The following is a 20,237-nucleotide window of genomic DNA, read 5'->3' as shown; positions in this document are numbered from 1 at the left end:
CTACTTTTAGTTTAGTTTCTCTTCGTCTCTTAGTTTCTTTTGCTGGTCCTACTGTCACTCTGCCTATCTTGTGTGTCCCACTTCCCCTCCACAGAACCACCAACAGACCAAAAACACATTTTTCATACTTTATTGCTTCCTCACCTCTTCGGGTTAGGAGAACAGTGAGTCTGTGGAGAATTCCATGTTATAAAAGAGTCAACTGATTTTGAGCAAGGGTCTCTTCTAGTAATAAAAATCCTTGGATTTAGCAAGAGCTGTTTTGGGGGAGCCTTGGGGACCATTTTTGCCTTTTCTTTGGAGGACTAAAATTGTTGAATGACTGATTTTTAAAGTAAATAAGATGTGATGGGTATAACAACAATTATCTTAAATAATTGGTTTGTATTATTTTTAAATTCAAGGGTGGATATTTCAGCGTGAATCTGAATGAAGAAATTTTAAGAAGAGGCCTTGGCAAAACTGTTCTTGTTAAAGGGCTTAAATATGATTCTAAAATCTATTGGAAAGTTCACAGAAACTTACTTAAAGCCGAATTAACAGCCTTAAAAAAAGGAGAAGGAATATGGAAGGAAGACTCTGAAAAAGAAAGTTATTTGGAAAAATTCAAAGATTCCTGGAGAGAAATATGGAAAAAGGACAGTTTTTTAAAAACAACAGGATCAGATTTCAACTTGAAAAAAGAAAGTTATTATGACAAACTTAAAAGGACTTATGAAACATGGAAAGACAACATGAACAACTACTCCTTAATACTGAAGTTCAGAGAACTTATAAGTCGCATACACTTTCGTAGAAAAGGGTGAAACGGTCAAGAGATCTAGAGGTAACCTTCTCCAAAGAGTAAAATATGTAAATATATGGACGTTTTTCATTGACTCAAAATGGAAGTTTTGCCAAATGATCAAAGTGTTAGTCTAATGGTATTTAAATATTAAAAAGAGACGATTATTATAAGTATAATGTCAGAATTAATTTAAACAAATTATAATTAATGTAATATGATTTTAGGAAAGATGAAACACTTTATGAGAAGTTACCAGGCTAAATGATTTACATATATAGTGCTAATGTGTGAAGAGAAAGTTTAACTCTTCACCACTATGTTTTTAGTTATTTTGGGCAGCCATATTGAATTTTTTGTTTGTTTGTCTTGAGAAGGCGTTTTGCTCTTGTTGCCCAGGCCGGACTGCAATGGTGTGATCTTGGCTCACTGCAACCTCCTGCTTCCCGGGTTCAAGCGATTCTCCTGCCTCAGCCTCCCGAGTAGCTGGGATTACAGGCATGTACCACCACGCCCAGCTAATTTTGTATTTTTAGTAGAGACGGGGTTTCTCCATGTTGGTCAGGCTGGTCTCGAGCTCTTGATGACTTCAGATGATCTACCCACCTTGGCATCCCAAAGTGCTGGGATTACAGGCATGAGCTACTAAGCCTGGCTTTTTTTGTTTTGACACAGAGTTTTGCTTTTGTCACCCAGGCTGGAGTGCAGTGGCGTGATCTTGGCTCACTGCAACCTCCACCTCCTGGGTTCAAGTGATTCTCCTGCCTGAGCCTCCCAAGTACCTGGGATTACAGGAGCTCCCACCAAGCCTGGCTAAATTTTGTATTGCCATATTGAATTTTTGTTTAGAAAAGATATGTGTTTATGTTTCCAGTTTTATTACCTTTCACTATTTATAATAAAGGAATTCTTTATGCTTTATGTCCAAAGTAGCTTTTTTCTCTTAACTGCTTTCTAATTGCTTGTGAATTTGGGGGCAGGGTCTCTTAGACCATTCCTTGTAATAAAGAATGGCTAATTTCTACCTGTTGTTAGATGAGGGGGCTAATCCAGAGGACGAAAACAATGTACTAGCTGGGTATGGTGGCTCAAGTCTGTAATCCCAGCACTTTGGGTGGCTGAGGTGGGTGGATCACTTGAAGTCAGGAGTTCGAGACCAATGACCAGCCTGGCCAACATGGTGAAACCCTGTCTCTACTAAAAATACAAAATTAACCAGATGTGGTGGCTCACACCTGTAATCCCAGCTACTTGGGAGGCTGAGGCAGGAGAATCGCTTCAACCTGGGAGGTGGAGGTTGCAGTGAGCCAATATCGTGCCACTGCACTCCTGCCTGGGTGACAGAGTGAGTCTCTGTCTCAAAAACAAAACAAACAAACAAAAAAACAACATACTGAGGATGGCAGCACAGAGGATAGAAAAAACTGAGATGCCTGACATTGTTGAGCCCTTGAAGTAGCCAATGCTTGAACTGCCCTGCTTCCCAATTTCTTGTTATTTGAGATAGCAATTAAAAAAAACATTTAAAGCCAATCGAAGTTGGCTCTAGGATTTGACACACACAAACTTGCTGATAAAATCATCTTGACAGTGTAAGCTGCTTTCGCCAGGCCAGCAATAATCCACTACATCCACAAAGTCTATACAAGTTTTTTTTAATGGTTTATGATACTGAGAAAAGTCAGACTTATCATCTAGTCCAGATAGTTGACTCCTGTTAGAGTCAATAGCACAGAATGAGAAGTATAGTGCTGCTGCTGCCTGACTCCTTTTTTTTTTTTTTTTTTTTTTTTGAGATAGAGTCTTGCCCTGTCGCCAGGCTGGAGTACAGGGTCGCAATCTTGGCTCACTGCAACCTCTCCCTTCCCAGATTCAAGCAATTCTCCTGCCTCAGCCTCCCAAGTAGCTGGGACTACAGGCACACGCCACCATGCCCAGCTAATTTTTGTATTTTTAGTAGAGACGAGGTTTCACCATGTTGGCCAGGATGGTCTCCATACTCTTGACCTCGTGATCCGCCTGCCTCGGCCTCCCAAAGTGCTGGGATTACAGGCATGAGCAACTGTGCCTGGCCCTGACTCCTTCCTAGAACATAAAAAAATGGATTCTGCAACCTTTAGAAATTAAACATTTATTTTCAGTGAGGTCCCAAATATTCCAAAGATTTTGTGGGTGAATATGGTTTTATTTCATTACCTTTCTTTGGGATAGGATAGGAAGTCACATCCTAGTTTTTATTTCCTGGTTTCTATGCCTCAATAGCTTTTTGTTTTAAGGGGATGTTTTATTTTTATTTACAAGGAAGTTAACGGAGTATATTTAAACTAGTTTTGTGGCAAGCTCTTGAGCCTTTTGCTTTTCCAACTTGGCATTGTGAATTACAGAATTTGGGCCTAAGTAATTGTCTTCCAGTGATGTCAGATTTTATCATAGTTATCACTGTAGTTAGTTCTGATGGCCTCTACTAGCTCAGCCAGCATACCACTATCTTTCCAGTTAAGCCGTATAAAAGTGAGACTGATGTAGGTCATCCTGTGACTTCATCTAACTTTTCCCTTGATGATGTAGTAGGGAACCCTGATTTTATGGACAAGATGAGCAATAAGAAATGCAGATCAAGGGGTCTCCTCTCATGCGCAGTCACCATTGTTGACTATTCTTGTGCTCCACTTAGATGGTGGCAGTATTAACACCTACGTGAAGATCATGTGGTTCTTGGGTGGAGAATTTCCATTGGCTGGCAGCTTTTTTCTGGGCCGGCATTCACTTTTTCAGCTTGTCTCTGGTTAGTATTGTAGACCAGCTTGTTGGATAACCCAAGGGCAAGCTGAACCGGGTAATTTTAGAAAAGCTAGATCTTTGTCACTGGGATGGTTATAACAGGGCCATCTGAAAAAGTAAAACGTCAATGTTAGGCTGGATATCAGACCAAAGCCCATGCTCTTTGCCTTTCTTAAATAGAGGATTTACTACTTGTTGGTCTTATTGGGGCTCAGAACATGACACCCCAAAATGTGGTAGCTTGGCATACTGAGTATTTTAAGTTGAAGGAAATTGAGAACACTGCAGAAGCAGGAAGGTCACTCTCTGACCTTCTGCCACCTTTCTTTCCTCAAGCTGGCCATAAAAGAATTCTCTGACCTGCCTATCTTGAAAGCAGATCAAAAGACTGTCATTTCAGAGGGAGCCTGCTCTATCCCCAGAGGCCAAGAAGAATCTGAACAAATAGGCCTTGCCCCCCCAACTTTATTTATTTATTTAAGTATTTTTATTTTTGAGATGGGGTCTTGCTCTGTCACCCAGGCTGGAGTGCGATGGCGCGATCCTGGTTCACTGCAACCTCTGCCTCCTGGGTTCAAGTGATTCTCCTGCTTCAGCCTCCCAAATAGCTGGGATTACAGGCATGTGCCACCAAGCCTGGCTAATTTTTGTATTTTTAGTAGAGACAGGGTTTTGCCATGTTAGCCAGGCTGGTCTCGAACTCCTGACCTCAGGTGATCCGCGTGCCTCTGCCTCCCAAAGTGCTGGGATTACAGGTGTGAGCCACCGTGCCTGGCCAGCTCCCCCAAGTTTAATACCATTAGGTCATACCCATTTGTCCTCTGCATGATCGCCGATAAATATACACAGTTTTCCCTGGGTTTTTGAGTCTTCATTTCTGATGGCTCTTGTGTCATATAAAATTTATATTAAATAAGTTTTTTATAGGTTTTTCTCTTGTCAATCTGTCTTTTATGAGGGATGTCAGTCATGAACCTTGCAATGAGTGAGGAAAATATATTACAATTTTCCCCTACAATCTTGTCTTTAAAACAACAGGGTCCATGCCCACTTTGTTTTCCTTTTGGCCTTCTTTTCTTTTGGTACCTTGGGTATCTAGACTTCCTTGCTTTTAAAATATGTTTCTATCAAATGAATTTAGTTCTTTATTTCTAAAGGATTGGATTTTTTGGTCCTTTTCAGTCTCTCTTTAATTTATGTTTCCTTTTTTGGGGTTTTTCATTTTCCATTGATACTTTTTTTTTTTTCTTGAGGTGGAGTCTCACTCTGTCACCCAGGCAGGAGTGCAGCAGCATGATCTCGGCTCACTGCAACCTCCACCTCCCGGGTTCAAGCGTTTCTCCTGCCTCAACCTCCTGAGCAGCTGGGATTACAGGTGTGTGCCACCACACCTGGCTAATTTTTTTATTTTTAGTAGAGATGGGTTTTCACCATGTTGGCCAGGCTGGTCTTGAACTCCTAACATCAGGCAATCTGCCCACCTCAGCCTCCCAAAATGCTGGGATTACAGGCGTGAGCCACTGTGCCTGGCCGGAAACATAGGTACTCTTACACTAAGTGATGGGAATGTCGGCTCTTATCCAGGCACTTCCTCTCTCTTGCCTCACTTCTTAAATCATGCCTCTTTCTTCTTGTTTCAGGAAAATGAAGTGCTGGCAGGTCCAGTAGCTTAGCAAATTTCAGGAGAGACAATCATGATTTCTCAGGATAGTGGGATATGTAATGTCCTCAGCCTTGTAAAAAGGGAAGGGAAGTGTTCATGTCAAATCTCTTCCCCCATTTGAACAGGAAAGGGAAGGGATGGTTGCTGCTCTGTAGACTCTAACTTTTCCACTCCTCCTTCCTCCCAGACCTCTTCTCATAGCTGGTACTTGTGAAACCTAAATCAGCTTGACTTTTCCCACCACTGGGATATCTGGGGATACTGCTGCCTGAAATACTGTCTTCTTAAAACTTGGCTCAAAGGAAAATTAGAGCCATGGATCCCAACAGTGCTGCTGCTATATCTGGTAACTCCTAGAGTCTAGTAGAGATCCCAGTCAGTACCTCACACCAACCTAATACACTTGCAAACCTGCTTTTAGAGAATTAACTGTGCTGGGCATGGTGGCTCATGCCTGTAATCCCAGCACTTTGGGAGGCTGAGGCAGGCAGATCACTTGAGGTTAGGAGTTCGAGACCAGCCTTGCCAACATGGTAAAACCCTGTCTCTAATAAAAATACAAAAATTAGCCGAGCGTGGTGGCAGGTGCCTGTAGTCCCAGCTACTTGGGAGACTGAGGCAGAGAACTGCTTGAACCTGGGAGGCGGAGGTTGCAATGAGCTGAGATCGTGCCATTGCACTCCAGCCTGGGCGACAGAGCAAGATCCCATCTCAAAAAAAAGGAAAAAAGAATTAACTGCACCTGAGGCAGGCAGATAATGTTATGCAAGAGTTTTATCCTCTTCTGAATTGCTCCAGCATCATTTGGCTCCTCAACAATGTAAGGACTGCATCTTTGAGCTTTAAGACCCTCCCTTGGGTAATTAAACTCTATGTGCTGTCAAGGGGCATATTGTTGACACAGTTTGTCCCAAATCCAGTGGTTATATGTGCTGGCTACCATTTGTTAAAGTAGGCAGATAGCCAGAAATGAGCAGGCAAAGGAGCTCCTCTGAGAAAAGAAGTCCTGGAGATGCTGCCCACTAATAATCAGCACTGCCCACTCACAGTCAGCAAAAACAAAACAAAAACAACAACAACAAAAAAAACCCAGTGGCTACACTGGCTACTTCTGGCCTCATTATGGTTAGTCTCCTCCGTTCCTAAAGGGTATGTATAGGGCCCAAGCCAGAGATAACCATGGTAGAAACTTTCCCTGCTGATGAGCATGTGCACTTCTCCAAAAACTCACCCTAGAGTAGCCTTTTGTTCATTATAATAGTAAAAAACACACTCCTGGGTGGAGATTTTAAATGCTAATGAGACGTGCGACATGTGTACTGGCACGTACAACCACAGAGCATGCATGCCCAGAGAGACTTCCTGAAACATGCTTGCGAGTAACATTCCCCTCATGCCCCTTTGTGAATAATCATGTAAGATTCTCATAAAGAGAATCCTCCAGCACTAGCTGCTGCTGGCTTTGTTGTTGTTGTTTGAGACAGAGTCTTGCTCTGTCGCTCAGGCTGGAGTGCAGTGGCACCATCTTAGTTCCCTACAAACTCTGCCTACTGGGTTCAAGTGATTCTCCTGCGTCAGCCTCCCGAGTAGCTGGGACCACAGGCACGTACCACCACACCCAGCTACATTTTTGTATTTTTAGTAGAAGCAAGGTTTCACCATGTTGGCCAGGCTGGTCTTGAACTCCTGACCTCAAGTGATCCACCTGCCTCGGCCTCCCAAAGTGCTGGGATTACAGGTGTAAACCACCGCACCTGGCCTGCTGCTGGCTTCTTATTTCAGCATGTACTGTCTCTTTACTTAAACATTACTACTACTGTTTTTCCAGCTGGAGCAACCTAGAGCTGTTTTTCACTCCTTTCTAGGAATGTACTTTATCTTCCTTCAATAAACTCTGCTACTTAACCCTTGCTATGCGTATCTTGGCTGAATTATTTCTTCCAAGTTAGACTAGAACTGAAGATTCCCACACTTCCTGGTAACACATTGACATAAAGAGACTACATGGTTCAAGAAGCCAAGAAACAGCAGTGTTCCAGACGTTCCGGGCACCAACAGAAACAGTATTGCTTAGCCACCATTAAAAGAGATGACAGGGCTAGGCGTAGTGGCTCACGCCTGTAATCCCAGCACTTTGGGAGACCGAGGTGGGCAGATCACTTGAGGTCAGGAGTTCGAGACCAGCCTGGCCAACATGATGAAACCCCATATCTACTAAAAATAAAACAATTAGCTGGGCGTGGTGGCGAGCACCTGTAGTCCCAGCTACTCCAGAGGCTGAGGCAGGAGAATTGCTTAAATTCAGGAGGCGGAGGTTGCAGTGAGCTGAGATCGTGCCACTGCACTCCAGCCTGGGTGACAGAGGGAGACTCCTCAAAAAAAAAAAAAAAGAAAAGAAAAGAAAAAAGAAATGACAGCTATACTAAGGGACTGGCTACACTGCTGGGATAGCTGAGGAGGAGCTGGTTTCCTAGGAGATGGTTTCTTCATGATATGGAGCTTCTCTAAAGTCACTACCAAGGCAGCTATTTTTTTTTTTCTTTCTTTTTTTTTTTTTTTTTTTTTTTTTTTGAGACGGAGTTTCACTCTTGTTGCCCAGGCTGGAGTGCAATGGCATGATCTCGGCTTACCTCAACCTCCACCTCCCGCGTTCAAGCGATTCTCCTGCCTCAGCCTCCTGAGTAGCTGGGATTACAGGCATGTGCCACCATGCCTGGCTAATTTTGTATTTTTAGTAGAGACGGGGTTTCTCCATCTTGGTCAGGCTGGTCTCTAACTCCCGACTTCAGGTGATCCACCCACCTCGGCTTCCCAAAGTCCTGGGATTACAGGCATGAACCACCGCGCCCAGCCACCGAGGCAGCTATTTCTATGAAGGCAAATCACAGGGAGAAACTAATACAAATTTATTAATAGAAAAGGCTGAAGAAAATAAAAAACCTCAAGATTAAAATTAAAATGGTTAAGGCCAGGTGCGGTGGCTCACGCCTGTAATCCCAGCACTTTGGGAGGTCAAGGTGGGTGGATCACCTGAGGTCAGGAGTTTGAGACCAGCCTGGCCAACATGGTGAAACTCTGTCTCTACTAAAAATATAAAAATTAGCCGGGTGTGGTAGCGGGCACCTGTAATCCCAGCTACTCAGGAGGCTGAGGCAGGAGAATCGCTTGAACTGGGGAGGTGGAGCTTGCAGTGAGCCGAAATCATGCCACTGCACTCCAGCCTGGGTGAAAGAATGAGACTCTGTCTAAAAACAACCAACCAAACAAACAAAAAATTAAAATGGGTTAAGAACAAGGCTGGGCGAGATGGTTCACAGCTGTAATCCCAGCACTCTGGGAGGCTGAGGCGGGCAGATCACCTAAGGTCAGGAGTTCGAGACCAGCCTGGCCAACATGGCGAAACCCTGTCTCTACTAAAAATACAAAAATTACCCGGGCATGGTGGCGGGCACCCGTAATCCCAGTTACTTGCAAGGCTGAGACAGGAGAATTGCTTGAACCCAGGAGGCGTAGGTTGCAGTGAGCTGAGATTGTTGTGCCACTGCACTCCAGCCTGGGCAACAGAGCCAGACTTTGTCTCAAAAAAAAAAAAAAAAAAAAAAGGTTAAGAACAGAAATTTAACAGTAAAATAGTAAAAATGCTTTTTAAATGAACAAACTATATTTTCTTTTTCAAGATGGCAATTTGGGCTCATTCCTTTAACTTGCATTCCTCCCATTAAAAGTACATCAAACTATTAAATATTAAAATTAAAAAACGATATTAATGATGGAAAATCAGGAAAGGTATCATTAATTAGCTAGATATTTTAACATTTTGCAAATTATGATGAGGTGGTATTTTACCGAGATACGGATGACTTGAGTTCATTATTATACTTCAGGAAAAAAGGTAGGCTTTATCTAGTAAGTAAGTGGGTGGGATTACCCAATTACAATCCAAAAAGCCCATCCACTTGTTTGAGATCTCTGAGAGGTATTCCCTTTTGGTCAGGTCTAGAGGTAGTTCCTCATGATCTGGAAGCCTTAGTTCAAATGTCAATGCATCCACTATATAATGTGAGGGAAAATAGAATGTCAGTAGTCCACAGCTCTGTCTTATCCTGCTAGAGAGGAATAATGATAGCCCCAGGTCCTAGTTGTGTGCGTTTCTTGGTCATACCATCTGGGTGCCTCAGTTCTGTTCTCTGTAAGATCATCCTTATCCTCCATGACCTCTTCAAAAATAGCCATTGGAGCAGATCCACCTTTTTCTGTTGATACAGGTTGAGAAGCCCAGGAATGGCTAAAGAGTTGAGAATCAAAGGACTTTTATTCTTCCAGAGACTTAATCTTATATGGTTATGAGATTTGCCAATTTACTGGGCAGGATGTAGGTCTTTGGGAATCTTTTGATCTCACTTGGTTCTGTTCTGAGTATTACTGCTTTGCTTCTTGTTCATTTTTAATGAACACATTGGAACATTGTTTTTCTTTTTTTTTGAGGCAGGGTCTTGCTCTGTTGCCCAAGCTGGAGTACAGTGGCATGATCTAAACGCACTGCAACCTGTGCCTCCAGGGCTCAATTGATCCTCCCACCTCAGCCTCCTGAATAGCTGAGACTACAGGTGCGCACCAGCACCACCATGTCCAGCTAATTTTTAAATGTTTTTTGTAGATACGGGTTTCGCCATGTTGTCCAGGCTGGTCTTGAATTCCTGGGCTCAAGTGATCTGCTGGCCTTGACCTCCTAAAATGTTGGGATTACAGAGGTGAGCCACCGCACCTGACCAAACACTGTTTTTCTTTTTTTTTTTTTGAGACAGAGTCTCACTCTGTTGCCCAGGCTGGAGTGCAGTGGCATAATCTCGGCTCACTGCAACCTCCGCCTTCTGGATTCAAGCAATTCTCCTGCCTCAGCCTCCTGAGTAGCTGATACTACAGATGTGCGCCACCACGCCTGGCTAATTTTTTTTTGTATTTTTAGTAAAGACCGGGTTTCAACATATTGGCCAGGCTGGTCTTGAACCCCTGTCCTCATGATCTCCCTGCCTCAGCCTCCCAAAGTGCTGGGATTGCAGGTGTGAGCCATCGCACCCGGCCCAAACACTGTTTTTCAATTGTAGGCTCTGCCTATTAGTGAGATGTGATATCAATTTAATAGGTTGCCACCAGCAATTAAGAAAAAGATAAAGGAACATAACAGGATAAAATGTATCAGAGTGCATTGAACATAGCAAAGATAAGTATTGTTTTGTTAATTTTTTGTTATAAATATATTTGAATGTATGCACTGGTTTGCAATGCAAAAATATGACATTATCGGTTACTAAAAGTCAGTACAGAAGATCTCATTTTCTAGCACACTCTTTGGAAGAAGGCTGATGATTTCTTTTCTTTCTTTTTTTTTTTTTTTTTTACTTTTTTAGACAGACTCTTGCTCTGTCACCCAGGCTGGAGTGCAGTGGTGCAATCTCGGCTCACTGCAACCTCCGTCTCCTGGGTTCAAGCCATTCTCTTGCCTCAGCCTTCCTAGTAACTGGAACCACAGGTGCACGCCACCACACCCAGCTAATTTTTTAATTTTTAATAGACACAGGGTTTCACTATGTTGGTCGGGCTGGTCTCAAACTCCTGACCTCATCCGCCTGCTTCGGGTTCCCAAAGTACTGGGATTACAGGCCTGAGCAACCACACCCAGCCAGCCTGATGATTTCTAGAACTCAAGTGAAGACAGTGAGTAATTCAGACAGAAACGAGGTTTTTTAAAAATTCGGGCATTGGGATCATTACTTCTATTTTCTGCTTTGTTTTGGTTATCAAAACACTTTATTTCTGTGAAACTAGCAATGAAATTGAGTAATTAGCGCCCTCTTCTGTTCTGCAACACTGTACACGTTATCTATTTTAGCCCTTGTTACATTATAATTATTTATTTACATGTCTCTTCTCTCTAGTCCAAGATATAGTAGACTTTATAATTCAAACCATACTTACTGAATTTTGGATCATTTCTGCTCCTTCCACAGCAGGATTTAGCCCTGTTTCTTGCTCATATAGGGAACTCTGTAAATATTTGTTAAATAAATGAATGAAAGAATAGATGAATGGACCATCACAGTGCTGCCTTGTCATTTTGACCAGGACCTTTTTTTTTTAAGTCAGAATTTCCTCCATGCATCCCATCAGCCTACAACATGAAGATTAATTTGCTGAAATGATCTGAGAGAACATTTTGTAAACTTGTCAAGTTTAAAAAGGGAGACATTTATTTTGGACAAAGCAAGCCCTCTTAATATGTAGCTAGTTTAATTATGCAAATAAGTGAAACAAAAACTAAATGCAAATTTTAAGGTGCAGAAAAACTTTTGCTGTTTGTACAGAAAAATCCAACCATTTGTTTTTTGGTTAAAAATAAACAGGTGTTAGTAAGAGAGTGCACACCCCATTAGAATTCCAAATGGTAGGGAAATAGAAGAGTGTTCCTTGTGGTGTAAATTGCCTCCCCCCACAATGTCCCCCGCCTTTCAAAACTTTAGAATTTGCACTGTAACTCTTTCACCAGTGTCTTTCCTCATTTTCTGTCTACAATTCAGTTTGCTTGTCTTTCTAAACTTTTGTTCAATGTCTATAAAAATGGTGCTTCAGATTCTTTTAATTATATTATTGAATTCTACAGAATTTTTTAACGATAGTATTGGAGGGGGAACCCAGTATATTCCATGAGGGAAATATGTAGCCTCAAAGTTTCAGTATTACTTCTAAGGCTGAATAAAGAAACTTCAATTAAAGGTCTGTCTTGGTGAGCAAGCTTTGACCATCTTGAAAGTTGCAGATATTGGCTCTGCGGGAGGTCTTTCTGGAAACAAAATGCACAGAGCTGAGTTGTGAAGCTCTTAGGAAGGAGGAAAAGGGGCTCTCTCCTTCTCTGACACTACTGTTTCCTCCAACTACTTCATTCCCCTTCCCACCGCAGGAGAAATAAACAATCAAACAAGTTGGAGAAAAACAGAAAATGGGGAAAGTTCACTTTAATTAGCACACTTACTGCCTTTTAGAAAGTGTTCACCCTATTTTGAGAACTAAAATCTCCCGAGAAGTATAACTGAAGTTAAGAAAATCTTAGTTGAATAAAATGAACTTAGGCACAGCTATGCTATTTTCCCTTCACCCAGCATTCACAGGATGAAGTATTTTGCCAAGGCAGTAAAGTGGGGACCTATTATTTAGAATTCTGATATGTAGTCCAGGCTCATTCCTCAGTTTAACAATTTAACTCATGTTTTCTCCTTATTTGTGTGGTGAAATGTGCATTTGCTTATATTTTTGACCTTTCCAGATAAAAGGGGAAAACAGTTATATAGGCTTTTTTTTTTTGTTTTTTTGAGATGGAGTTTCACTCTTGTTGCCCAGGCGGGAGTGCAATGGCACCATCTCGGCTCACCACAACCTCCGCCTCCCGAGTTCAAGCAATTCTCCTGCCTCAGCCTCCTGAGTAGCTGGGATTACAGGCATGTGCCACCACACCCGGCTAATTTTTTTTTTTTGTATTTTTAGTAGAGACAGGGTTTCACCATGTTAGCCAGGATGGTCTCAATCTCCTGACCTCGTGATCCGCCCGCCTTGGCCTCCCAAAGTGCTAGGATTACAGGCGTGAGCTACCGCGCCCAGCTATATAGGCTTGTTATAGAAAAAATGTAAATAGCTGCCATTTAAAAATAAATCATTAAAAAAAAGTTATAGTCTGTTGGTAAGAAATGAAGAATCAGAGTTTAGCCTTAAAAAGTTATTTTCCAGCAGAACACCTGTAGTTTCAGCTACTCAGGAAGTTGAGGCAGGAGGATTCCTTGAGCCCAGCAGTTAAGAGTCCAGCCTGGGCAACATAGTGATAGCCCCGTGTCTTAAAAAACATTATTTTCGGCTGGACACGGTAGCTCATGCCTATGATCCCAGTACTTTGGGAGGCCGAGGTGGGTGGATCACCTGAGGTCAGGAGTTCGAGACCAGCCTGACCAACATGGTGAAACCCCGTCTCTACTAAAAAACACAAAAATTAGCCAGGCACGGTGGCGGGTGCCTGTAATCCCAGCTACTCTGGAGGCTGAGGCAGGACAATTGCTTGAGCCTGGGAGGCAGAGGTTGCAGTGAACCGAGATCGCACCACTGCACTCCAGCCTGGGCGACAGAGCAAGACTCTGTCTCAAAAAAAAACAAAAAAACAAAAAAACAAAACAAAAAAAAACAACATTATTTTCCTCTGTATGCCAAAACATTTCCATTTGTAGACTTGTGGCTCAGGCCTGTAATCCCAGGACTTTGGGAGGCCAAGGTGAGCAGATCACCTGAGGTCAGGAGTTCACCTGGCCAACATGGTGAAACCCCGTCTCTACTAAAAATACAAAATTAGCCGGGCATGGTGGTGCATGCCTGTAATCCCAGCTACTTGGGAGGCTGAGGCAGGAGAATCACTTGAACCCACGAAGGGGAGGTTGCAGTGAGCGGAGATCGCGCAATTGCACTCCAGCCTAGGCAACAAGAGCAAAACTCCGTCTCACACACAAAATAATAAATAAATAAATAAAAGTTTAAATAGGTTTCAAATATTAACAGTAAAAATAATTGACATATTTGAGAGCTCATTTTGTAGCAGGCATTTTGCTAAGGGCTTTGCATACACTGGTCTTATATAATTTGCCATAAGAGGCATGCATTTCTTTCAGTAACCAGCATCATAGTACTGCAAAAATGTGTTAGTTTATGAATTTAAATATTTCAGAGAATCTCCATATTCCTGGATAAAGTTGTCAAAATATTAACAATTGTTGAAACACAGTGACTAATACATAGGGTTTTATTATACCGTTCTACTTTCGTGTATATATAAACACTTCCATGATAAAAAATCAAAAACACAAAACAAAACAACTCTTTCAGAGATCAGCTATCCTGGTTATGTTCCTTCCTCCCCATCTCCAGCTCCTGTCAGTTGGCCCCACATGGAGACACATGCTTCTTCAGCTGGGGAGGGAAAGATTGGTAGAACTTACAGTTGGCCATTACTACTCCTCTCCCCTCAGTCTCCCATGATGGATTTAGGAAATTTCTCTTCTGATCTACTTTGTAGATTAAGTCATATACATATGAATCAGTATAAAGGTGTTTCTTTCTTTGGCAGCAGATTTAAGAGAGGGCACCCTAGGGAACATCTATTCTTTTTTTTTTTTTTTTTTTTTTTGAGACAGAGTCTCGCTCTGTCACCCAGGCTGGAGTGCAGTGGCACGATCTTGGCTTACTGCAACCTCTGCCTCCCGGGTTCAAGCAATTCTCTGCCGCAGCCTCCCGAGTAGCTGGGATTACAGGTGCCTGCCACCATGCTTGGCTAATTTTTGTATTTTTAGTAGAGATGGGGTTTTACCATGTTAGCCAGGCTGGTCTCGAACTCCTGACCTCGTGATCCACCCGCCTCAGCCTCCCAGAGTGCTGGTATTACAGGTGTGAGCCACCGTGCCCAGTCCACATCTATTCTTTTTATTTGCCAGAATCTCTTCCTGCCTTCACTTGGTAGGACCAGCTCCTTTCATCTTGGGAACAAATCCTCCCTGGTTCCAAGTTGTTCTGATGGGCTGCTACTTATAATACCCCACCTTCCTGGCCATAAGGGTGTGTGTATAATCAGGGTCTGGCCACACATATACTCTACTTATTGTTGTCCACAGTAATTGACCTATGGATGGACACATGACCTAAGTCAGGTCAGTTCAAATCCTTTCTTACCATCTTAGTTATAGATGGTAAAAGCAGAAAGGCCTCTCTAGCTGAGACGATTGAAACCTGGAGCTGTCACTAGTCATGCTCTCCCCACCCCCAGCTTGTACAGAAAGCTCATATGGAATAGGAGAGAATAGGATCAAAATACTGAGAAAAGCAGAGACAGGGAAATAGTAGGAGCAAAGGTGAAAGTGTGAGAGTGACAAAAATTCCTTGCTTGGCCAAACAAACATTAGTCATGCTTCTGAGCCTTCTCCTGGGCCCATATGTGCATTTTCTTGTAAAACTCAGTTTTAGAAAAGAATTCTGCTGAGTCAGTTTAGCAAGAACCCCCACTCTCCATATCTGATCATTCTCAATATCTGATCAGATCCCTCATCCTCCACTATCACCCAGGTCATGTCTGATCACCCTGGCCTGTGTTCAGCAAGAATCCAGTTATGTCGGTTTAGCTAGAGTCCCTCATATCCCTGATGTTTCCTCTTAGTGATTTTTCATCCAGCAACCCCATCTGCTCTTTGTCTATAAATTCCCAGCTGCCTATGCTGTATTCTGCATGAGCTCCTTGCAGTAGTCCCTGTGCCGATTTCGATGGTCCTGAATAAAGCCTTCCTTACCATGCTTTAACACTGAATAATTTTTTCTTTAACAAGAGAAATGCTGATTGTGACTTGCTAGACTCCCACCGTTTCTGAAGTCCTTATCCTTCCCCCTATCTTAAAGTGGGAGTCAATACATCAGCTTTTTACTCAAGCTGGTTTGATAAGGGGTTTTGTTATTTGTACCTAAAAGCCGTGACCAATTTGTAGAGTAGGGCCGTAAAGACAGGTACTACGCTCTACTTCAGGAGTGCCATCTATATTCCAGCTAAGGCTTACCACTTAGAGCAGTGCCTGGTACATGGCAAGTACTAAATAAATATGTGTTGAAAGAGGAATGCCTCCCCTCCTTGATAAGCTTTTTTGGTCAATGGTTTTCTTAACTTGGTGCATTGATTAAAATAGGGAACATTTATCTCTTTTCCTCTCTTGCTCATGGATATAACTCAAGATGGTTGCTGTTTAAATTTGAATACCTTAAATAAATGGCTCTTTTTGCAACTGGAAGCACAATTTTTGCACAGCTAGAAAAATCTTTTACCAACACAGAAATTCCCAGTGCAGTTTTCTAAGAAACCCCCTATGATACGCAGCACAGCGGGCTCACCACAAGGCACATCAATCATTTTACTGTGTATCAGGCACCTCTTACAGGATTTTCTGTGATCCTGGTGTCAGTGCACATTCTGTATCAAGACAGAGATGATATGTAGAAATCTGGCAGCTATTTAGAAGGGAGGCTGGGCAGTGGTGTGCCAGTATAATTAATGAGAGTCATTGCTCAGGAAATGAGGAGGGTGGGGGTTGGGAAGGATGCCTTTCACCATTCAATGGCATTTAAGAAAAATTGATGCTTTCTTAGCACTTTTAATGCTGGGAGGACGTTAAATCAAACAATCACAGCAAAAGATTTTTGTAACTACTGTACAGATGGATGTCCCTGTGCTTGAAGAAGCAGGGCTAATTCAACCCCAGATTTTTCAGCCAGGCGGATTTCAACCTTGTATTGAGCTACCAGCAGGAGTTCTTTATACTTGGAAAAGTGGTAAATTCTTACTAAAAGATCATAGCTTGCAAGACCAAGAGATCCTCTAGAAAAGGTACTTTACTACCATGTAGGATGTTTGTCTTACCTGCCCAAAGAAGTTTTAATGCAGATCTCATTTTCTCCAGTTCCCCTTTAACCAGTGAAAGAGGAGGGTATTATTTGTTTTGTTTTTCTATTTATTCTTTGGTAACCATGGAAGAGTTTGTGTAACCTAGAGAGGCTGCTTATTACCCACTGTCTAATCCCTTTGTTATTATTCCATACTCTGATTGTCACAAGCAGGAAAAATAGTTCTGTCCCGCTTCTAAAAACTTAGCAATGTAACACATTTTCTTGTTTTTAGTGATTTTCTCCAATTAATTAATTAATTGTTTTAGTGATTTTTCTCTGATAAATAATGTTAAAACGACTTGGAGAGAAAAGCTACATTAAAAGATTATGGATGTATAAATGTCCTAAACATTTAAGAACATGCATAATTATGATTCAACCAACTTCAGAATTATTACCTTTGGGAAGGGGTGGGGGTAACGAGTCAGGAGTTGGGGTTTAGCTGTATCTGTAATGCTTTATTTAAAAAAGAAGGGGTGAGGGAGCAGGAGTATTACATGGTGTATATCCTGTTTTTGGTAGGTTTGAAATATCACACAATTTAAAAATTTAAAAGTTTACAAAATTATGGGAGTTGATTAAAACTATCAAAATAAAGAATGCATAGCAAACAAGTGCTCTTATTATGAACTTTGTGTCTGAGTTTATTTCAACATGTGCATCTGCATTTTTTCAGACTCAAGAAAGACAAACACCAGAGGTTAGGGGGTGAACTGCTGCTGTTGAGGGATTATCTTGGTGTTTTGTTTTTTTTTTTTTTTTTTGGCTTTTCTATTCACCATGGAGGTTACCAGCAAAACAAATCTCCAACAAGCTTGTTTACAAAATACAAAGCAGTTTGGAGGCAGAGGGTTAATGACTTAATTTCTTATAAATTGAGGCTTGTGTATGGGCATGCAACAAAAACAAAAACAAAAACAAGTAAATTTGGGGAGATTTCTTTCTATAGAGGCAAAGGACCTTACCTACATTTTTTTCCAAATTGATTTCTTCCTGGTACTATTGGCAGGAAGAAATTCAAGTGGGTATTCTGGTGGCTTTTTTCTTTTTTCTGAGAGTCTAGGATTGTTTTCAGGATAAAGTTTCTTCTTGCCCATGGTGCTTTGCTGTGACATTGTAATTGCCTCTGTTGAATTGAATAATACAAATGGGTTGTTTCTATGGTATCGGCTAAGTGGGATGAAAAGGTGAAACCCTAGATCTTGCGCTGAGAGGTCACAGTGCTACCACCCTCCACACTAACTGTCTGTCAAAGCGGACAGGCAGCCAAGGCCCCGAGCTCCAATCTCAGGCACTCATTTGTAACTTACTCGTTTGTAACTTCCTGGGCAAATTCACGCATGAAAAAAGAAAATGACTTTAGTTTATGTTGTCACTAAGCCCAGAAAATCCCTGCCAACCCCATGCTGCCAGCTTTCCTAGGACATTCTTATTGGAGGATTATTTTAAACTGAAAGGTGAGTGAAGAGCTGCGTCCCCACTCCTTCCCAGCCAGGCTTTGAACTAACAATAGGGCAGGTTGAATGAAGGCTGATAAATGTAAATCCTGGAATCCAGAAGCCGGATCACACCGCGGCCGTCTAGGCCAGCGGCGGGTTCCAGCATCCGCCCCAAGCTGGTCACTCATCCTGTCTGTGCGTTCAGTAGATTTCATCGTTTCATCTACACTTGAGTGCCTGCTCCGTGCAAGCTTTCCTCTGCCACCGCCGCCTTCCTACTCCCGGCAGGTTGCCCGCTTGAGTCAACCAGCCACTAAACGGATCTAAGTGAATAAGTGGCCTGCTAATGCCAAGGAGTAGCATTCCCAAATGAAGAGACTGGGGGTAAATAAAAGCAAAGTGTTACCATCTACACTCTCTCAATTTTAGTTGCACTTCACTCAGAGTAGATCTCTTTAATTTGCAGCATCGACAGATGCTATGTTCTTAGAATTGTTTTTTTTTTTTAAAGGAGGTAAGACGGGCGTTTGAGAACACTTTTTACTTTGGTGCAAGTTGCACGCAGTTCCCATTCCCTGCGCCCTTCACCTCCAACTTTGTTTCTCCAACTCCTTTACCCCCCACCACCGAGGCCCTCCGGCTACAGCCCCAAACTGACCATCAAGGGGTTACCCTGGGTTTGGAAACTTTTGAAACTTGCGGGGGAGAAAAAGGACTTCATTCCCAGTGCTTCTGGCCCTTGCCAAGCGGGGAGCCCCGCAGGAGAGTGTAAGCCAAGGGTTCCAGGTGCACCCTTGGGGTTCCAGGTGCAGCCCTGGGGTTCCGTACACCCATCCCGCCCGGGCCAGAGGAGGCAGCGGGCGCTCCAGTCCGCTTTCCCTAACTCCAGTTCCTGATTTCCTCGGAAGCTGCGGGGCCGAGAGGGAGGGGGCTCCTGTGTGAGCGTGAGGATTTGAATGAGAAAGCAGGTTGTGGCGGCGGCGCCCTGCTCTTCTCAGCTCGTCTGGGGCTTCTGCTGGCTAGTGGGGAGAAGTGCTCTTCTAGGGGGCCTTTTCTGGCCCTCGGCAGGGGTTTAGAGTTGGAGTCACAGGGGCCAATAACTCATCACCCCAGCACTTCGGAGGTGGCTCCCTGTGCCACGGACTCCAAGGAGTCCTTCAGCTACTGAACACTCAAAGCTGAGGAGGTCAGTGCTTTCGGGGGAAGGAGAGGGCCCGGGAGAGAAGGGGGTGTGCAGGAAAAAGAGAACTGGTACGCCAGTCCGATGAGCGAGTGAGCAGGTGGCCCGAGTTCCTCTCTCGGCAGCCACAGCCGGGACACGCCTCTTTAGGACTGTGTGAGTGCTGTGCGTGGGGATCCCCTAAGCCCCCGTGCGGGGAACTGGCCACGGCTGCTCTTCGGGGTCCCATAATTCAGAAGGATGAGGGTGGGTGTGTGTGTCCGCGAAATAATGTAACTCTCGGGTCCCTTGCGGTGGTGGTGGGTGGTGTTTCGCCCGGTGGAAGGTCCAGCATCGCTGCAGGATGCTTCACCCTCACGCGGGGTCCCGGGACCCTCTGACCGCCAGACGCCGCCAGGAGAGCAGGTCCGCGTTTCCCAGCAAGGGGAGTGCAGCGTCCGTTACACTTGGGGAGTCTCACAGCTTTTCCTGCGCCCGGTGACCCTGCTCAGGACCCTGTTAGAGAAGACTAGGTGTGCTCAGCGCGAGGAGGATATACTCCATTGCCCTTTCCTGGGAAAACCAAGAGCACCCGAGCGGCGCGGGGTGGTGTAAGCAAACCCCGGCCCCGCGGCGGCAAGCTCTGCGCCTGCGCGGCGTTTCCTTGGCGACTGAGCTGCGGGTCCGAGACGCCACCCCGCGCGCCCCTAAGCCCAGTTCCCTGTTGAGCGTCTGCGACGCCCTCTCCCTCCTTCCTGAGGCTTTTTCTATTTGTTTCCTTATGCGAATCAATTTGTGATCACATTTTGACGTTGAGAGTTCAGCATTAAAGCAATAACCAACTAAATTAAAAAAAAAACAAAACCAACTTTTCCCTTCACTTGTTACCGTTTTGATCACGGACAG

At 43.5% G+C, this 20,237-nt stretch overlaps 2 protein-coding genes and 1 long non-coding RNA gene across 5 annotated transcripts in view; 2 read left to right on the top strand and 1 right to left on the bottom strand.

The window, feature by feature from the left end:
* The window catches only part of C2H3orf33 (chromosome 2 C3orf33 homolog), a 49,953-nt gene extending 48,248 nt beyond the window's left edge, over positions 1–1,705 (top strand). For both annotated transcript variants that reach the window (XM_063722291.1, XM_063722292.1), the window contains exon 5: positions 405–1,705. In XM_063722291.1, the coding sequence (XP_063578361.1) occupies positions 405–806 (402 nt within the window). In that variant the 3' untranslated portion in view covers positions 807–1,705. The remainder of the gene's footprint in view (positions 1–404) is intronic.
* Positions 1,706–2,899: 1,194 nt separating this feature from the next.
* Positions 2,900–16,859, bottom strand: LOC129058692 (uncharacterized). The gene is made up of 3 exons (XR_008523986.2): positions 16,708–16,859; positions 11,205–11,273; positions 2,900–3,673 (listed from the first exon to the last, which is right to left on the bottom strand). It is a non-coding gene; the product is annotated as an uncharacterized LOC129058692 (long non-coding RNA).
* Positions 16,860–19,108: 2,249 nt separating this feature from the next.
* Positions 19,109–20,237, top strand: part of PLCH1 (phospholipase C eta 1) — a 262,198-nt gene continuing 261,069 nt past the window's right edge. For both annotated transcript variants that reach the window (XM_054552879.2, XM_054552878.2), the window contains exon 1: positions 19,109–19,358. The gene's annotated coding sequence lies outside the window, so the exon portion shown is untranslated. The remainder of the gene's footprint in view (positions 19,359–20,237) is intronic.

This window comes from Pongo abelii, chromosome 2 (assembly GCF_028885655.2).
Source record: "Pongo abelii isolate AG06213 chromosome 2, NHGRI_mPonAbe1-v2.0_pri, whole genome shotgun sequence".
In the NCBI taxonomy this organism is placed as follows: Eukaryota; Metazoa; Chordata; class Mammalia; order Primates; family Hominidae; genus Pongo; species Pongo abelii.
Note: the sequence above shows the minus strand (reverse complement) of the source record. Positions and strands in the feature narration are given on the sequence as shown.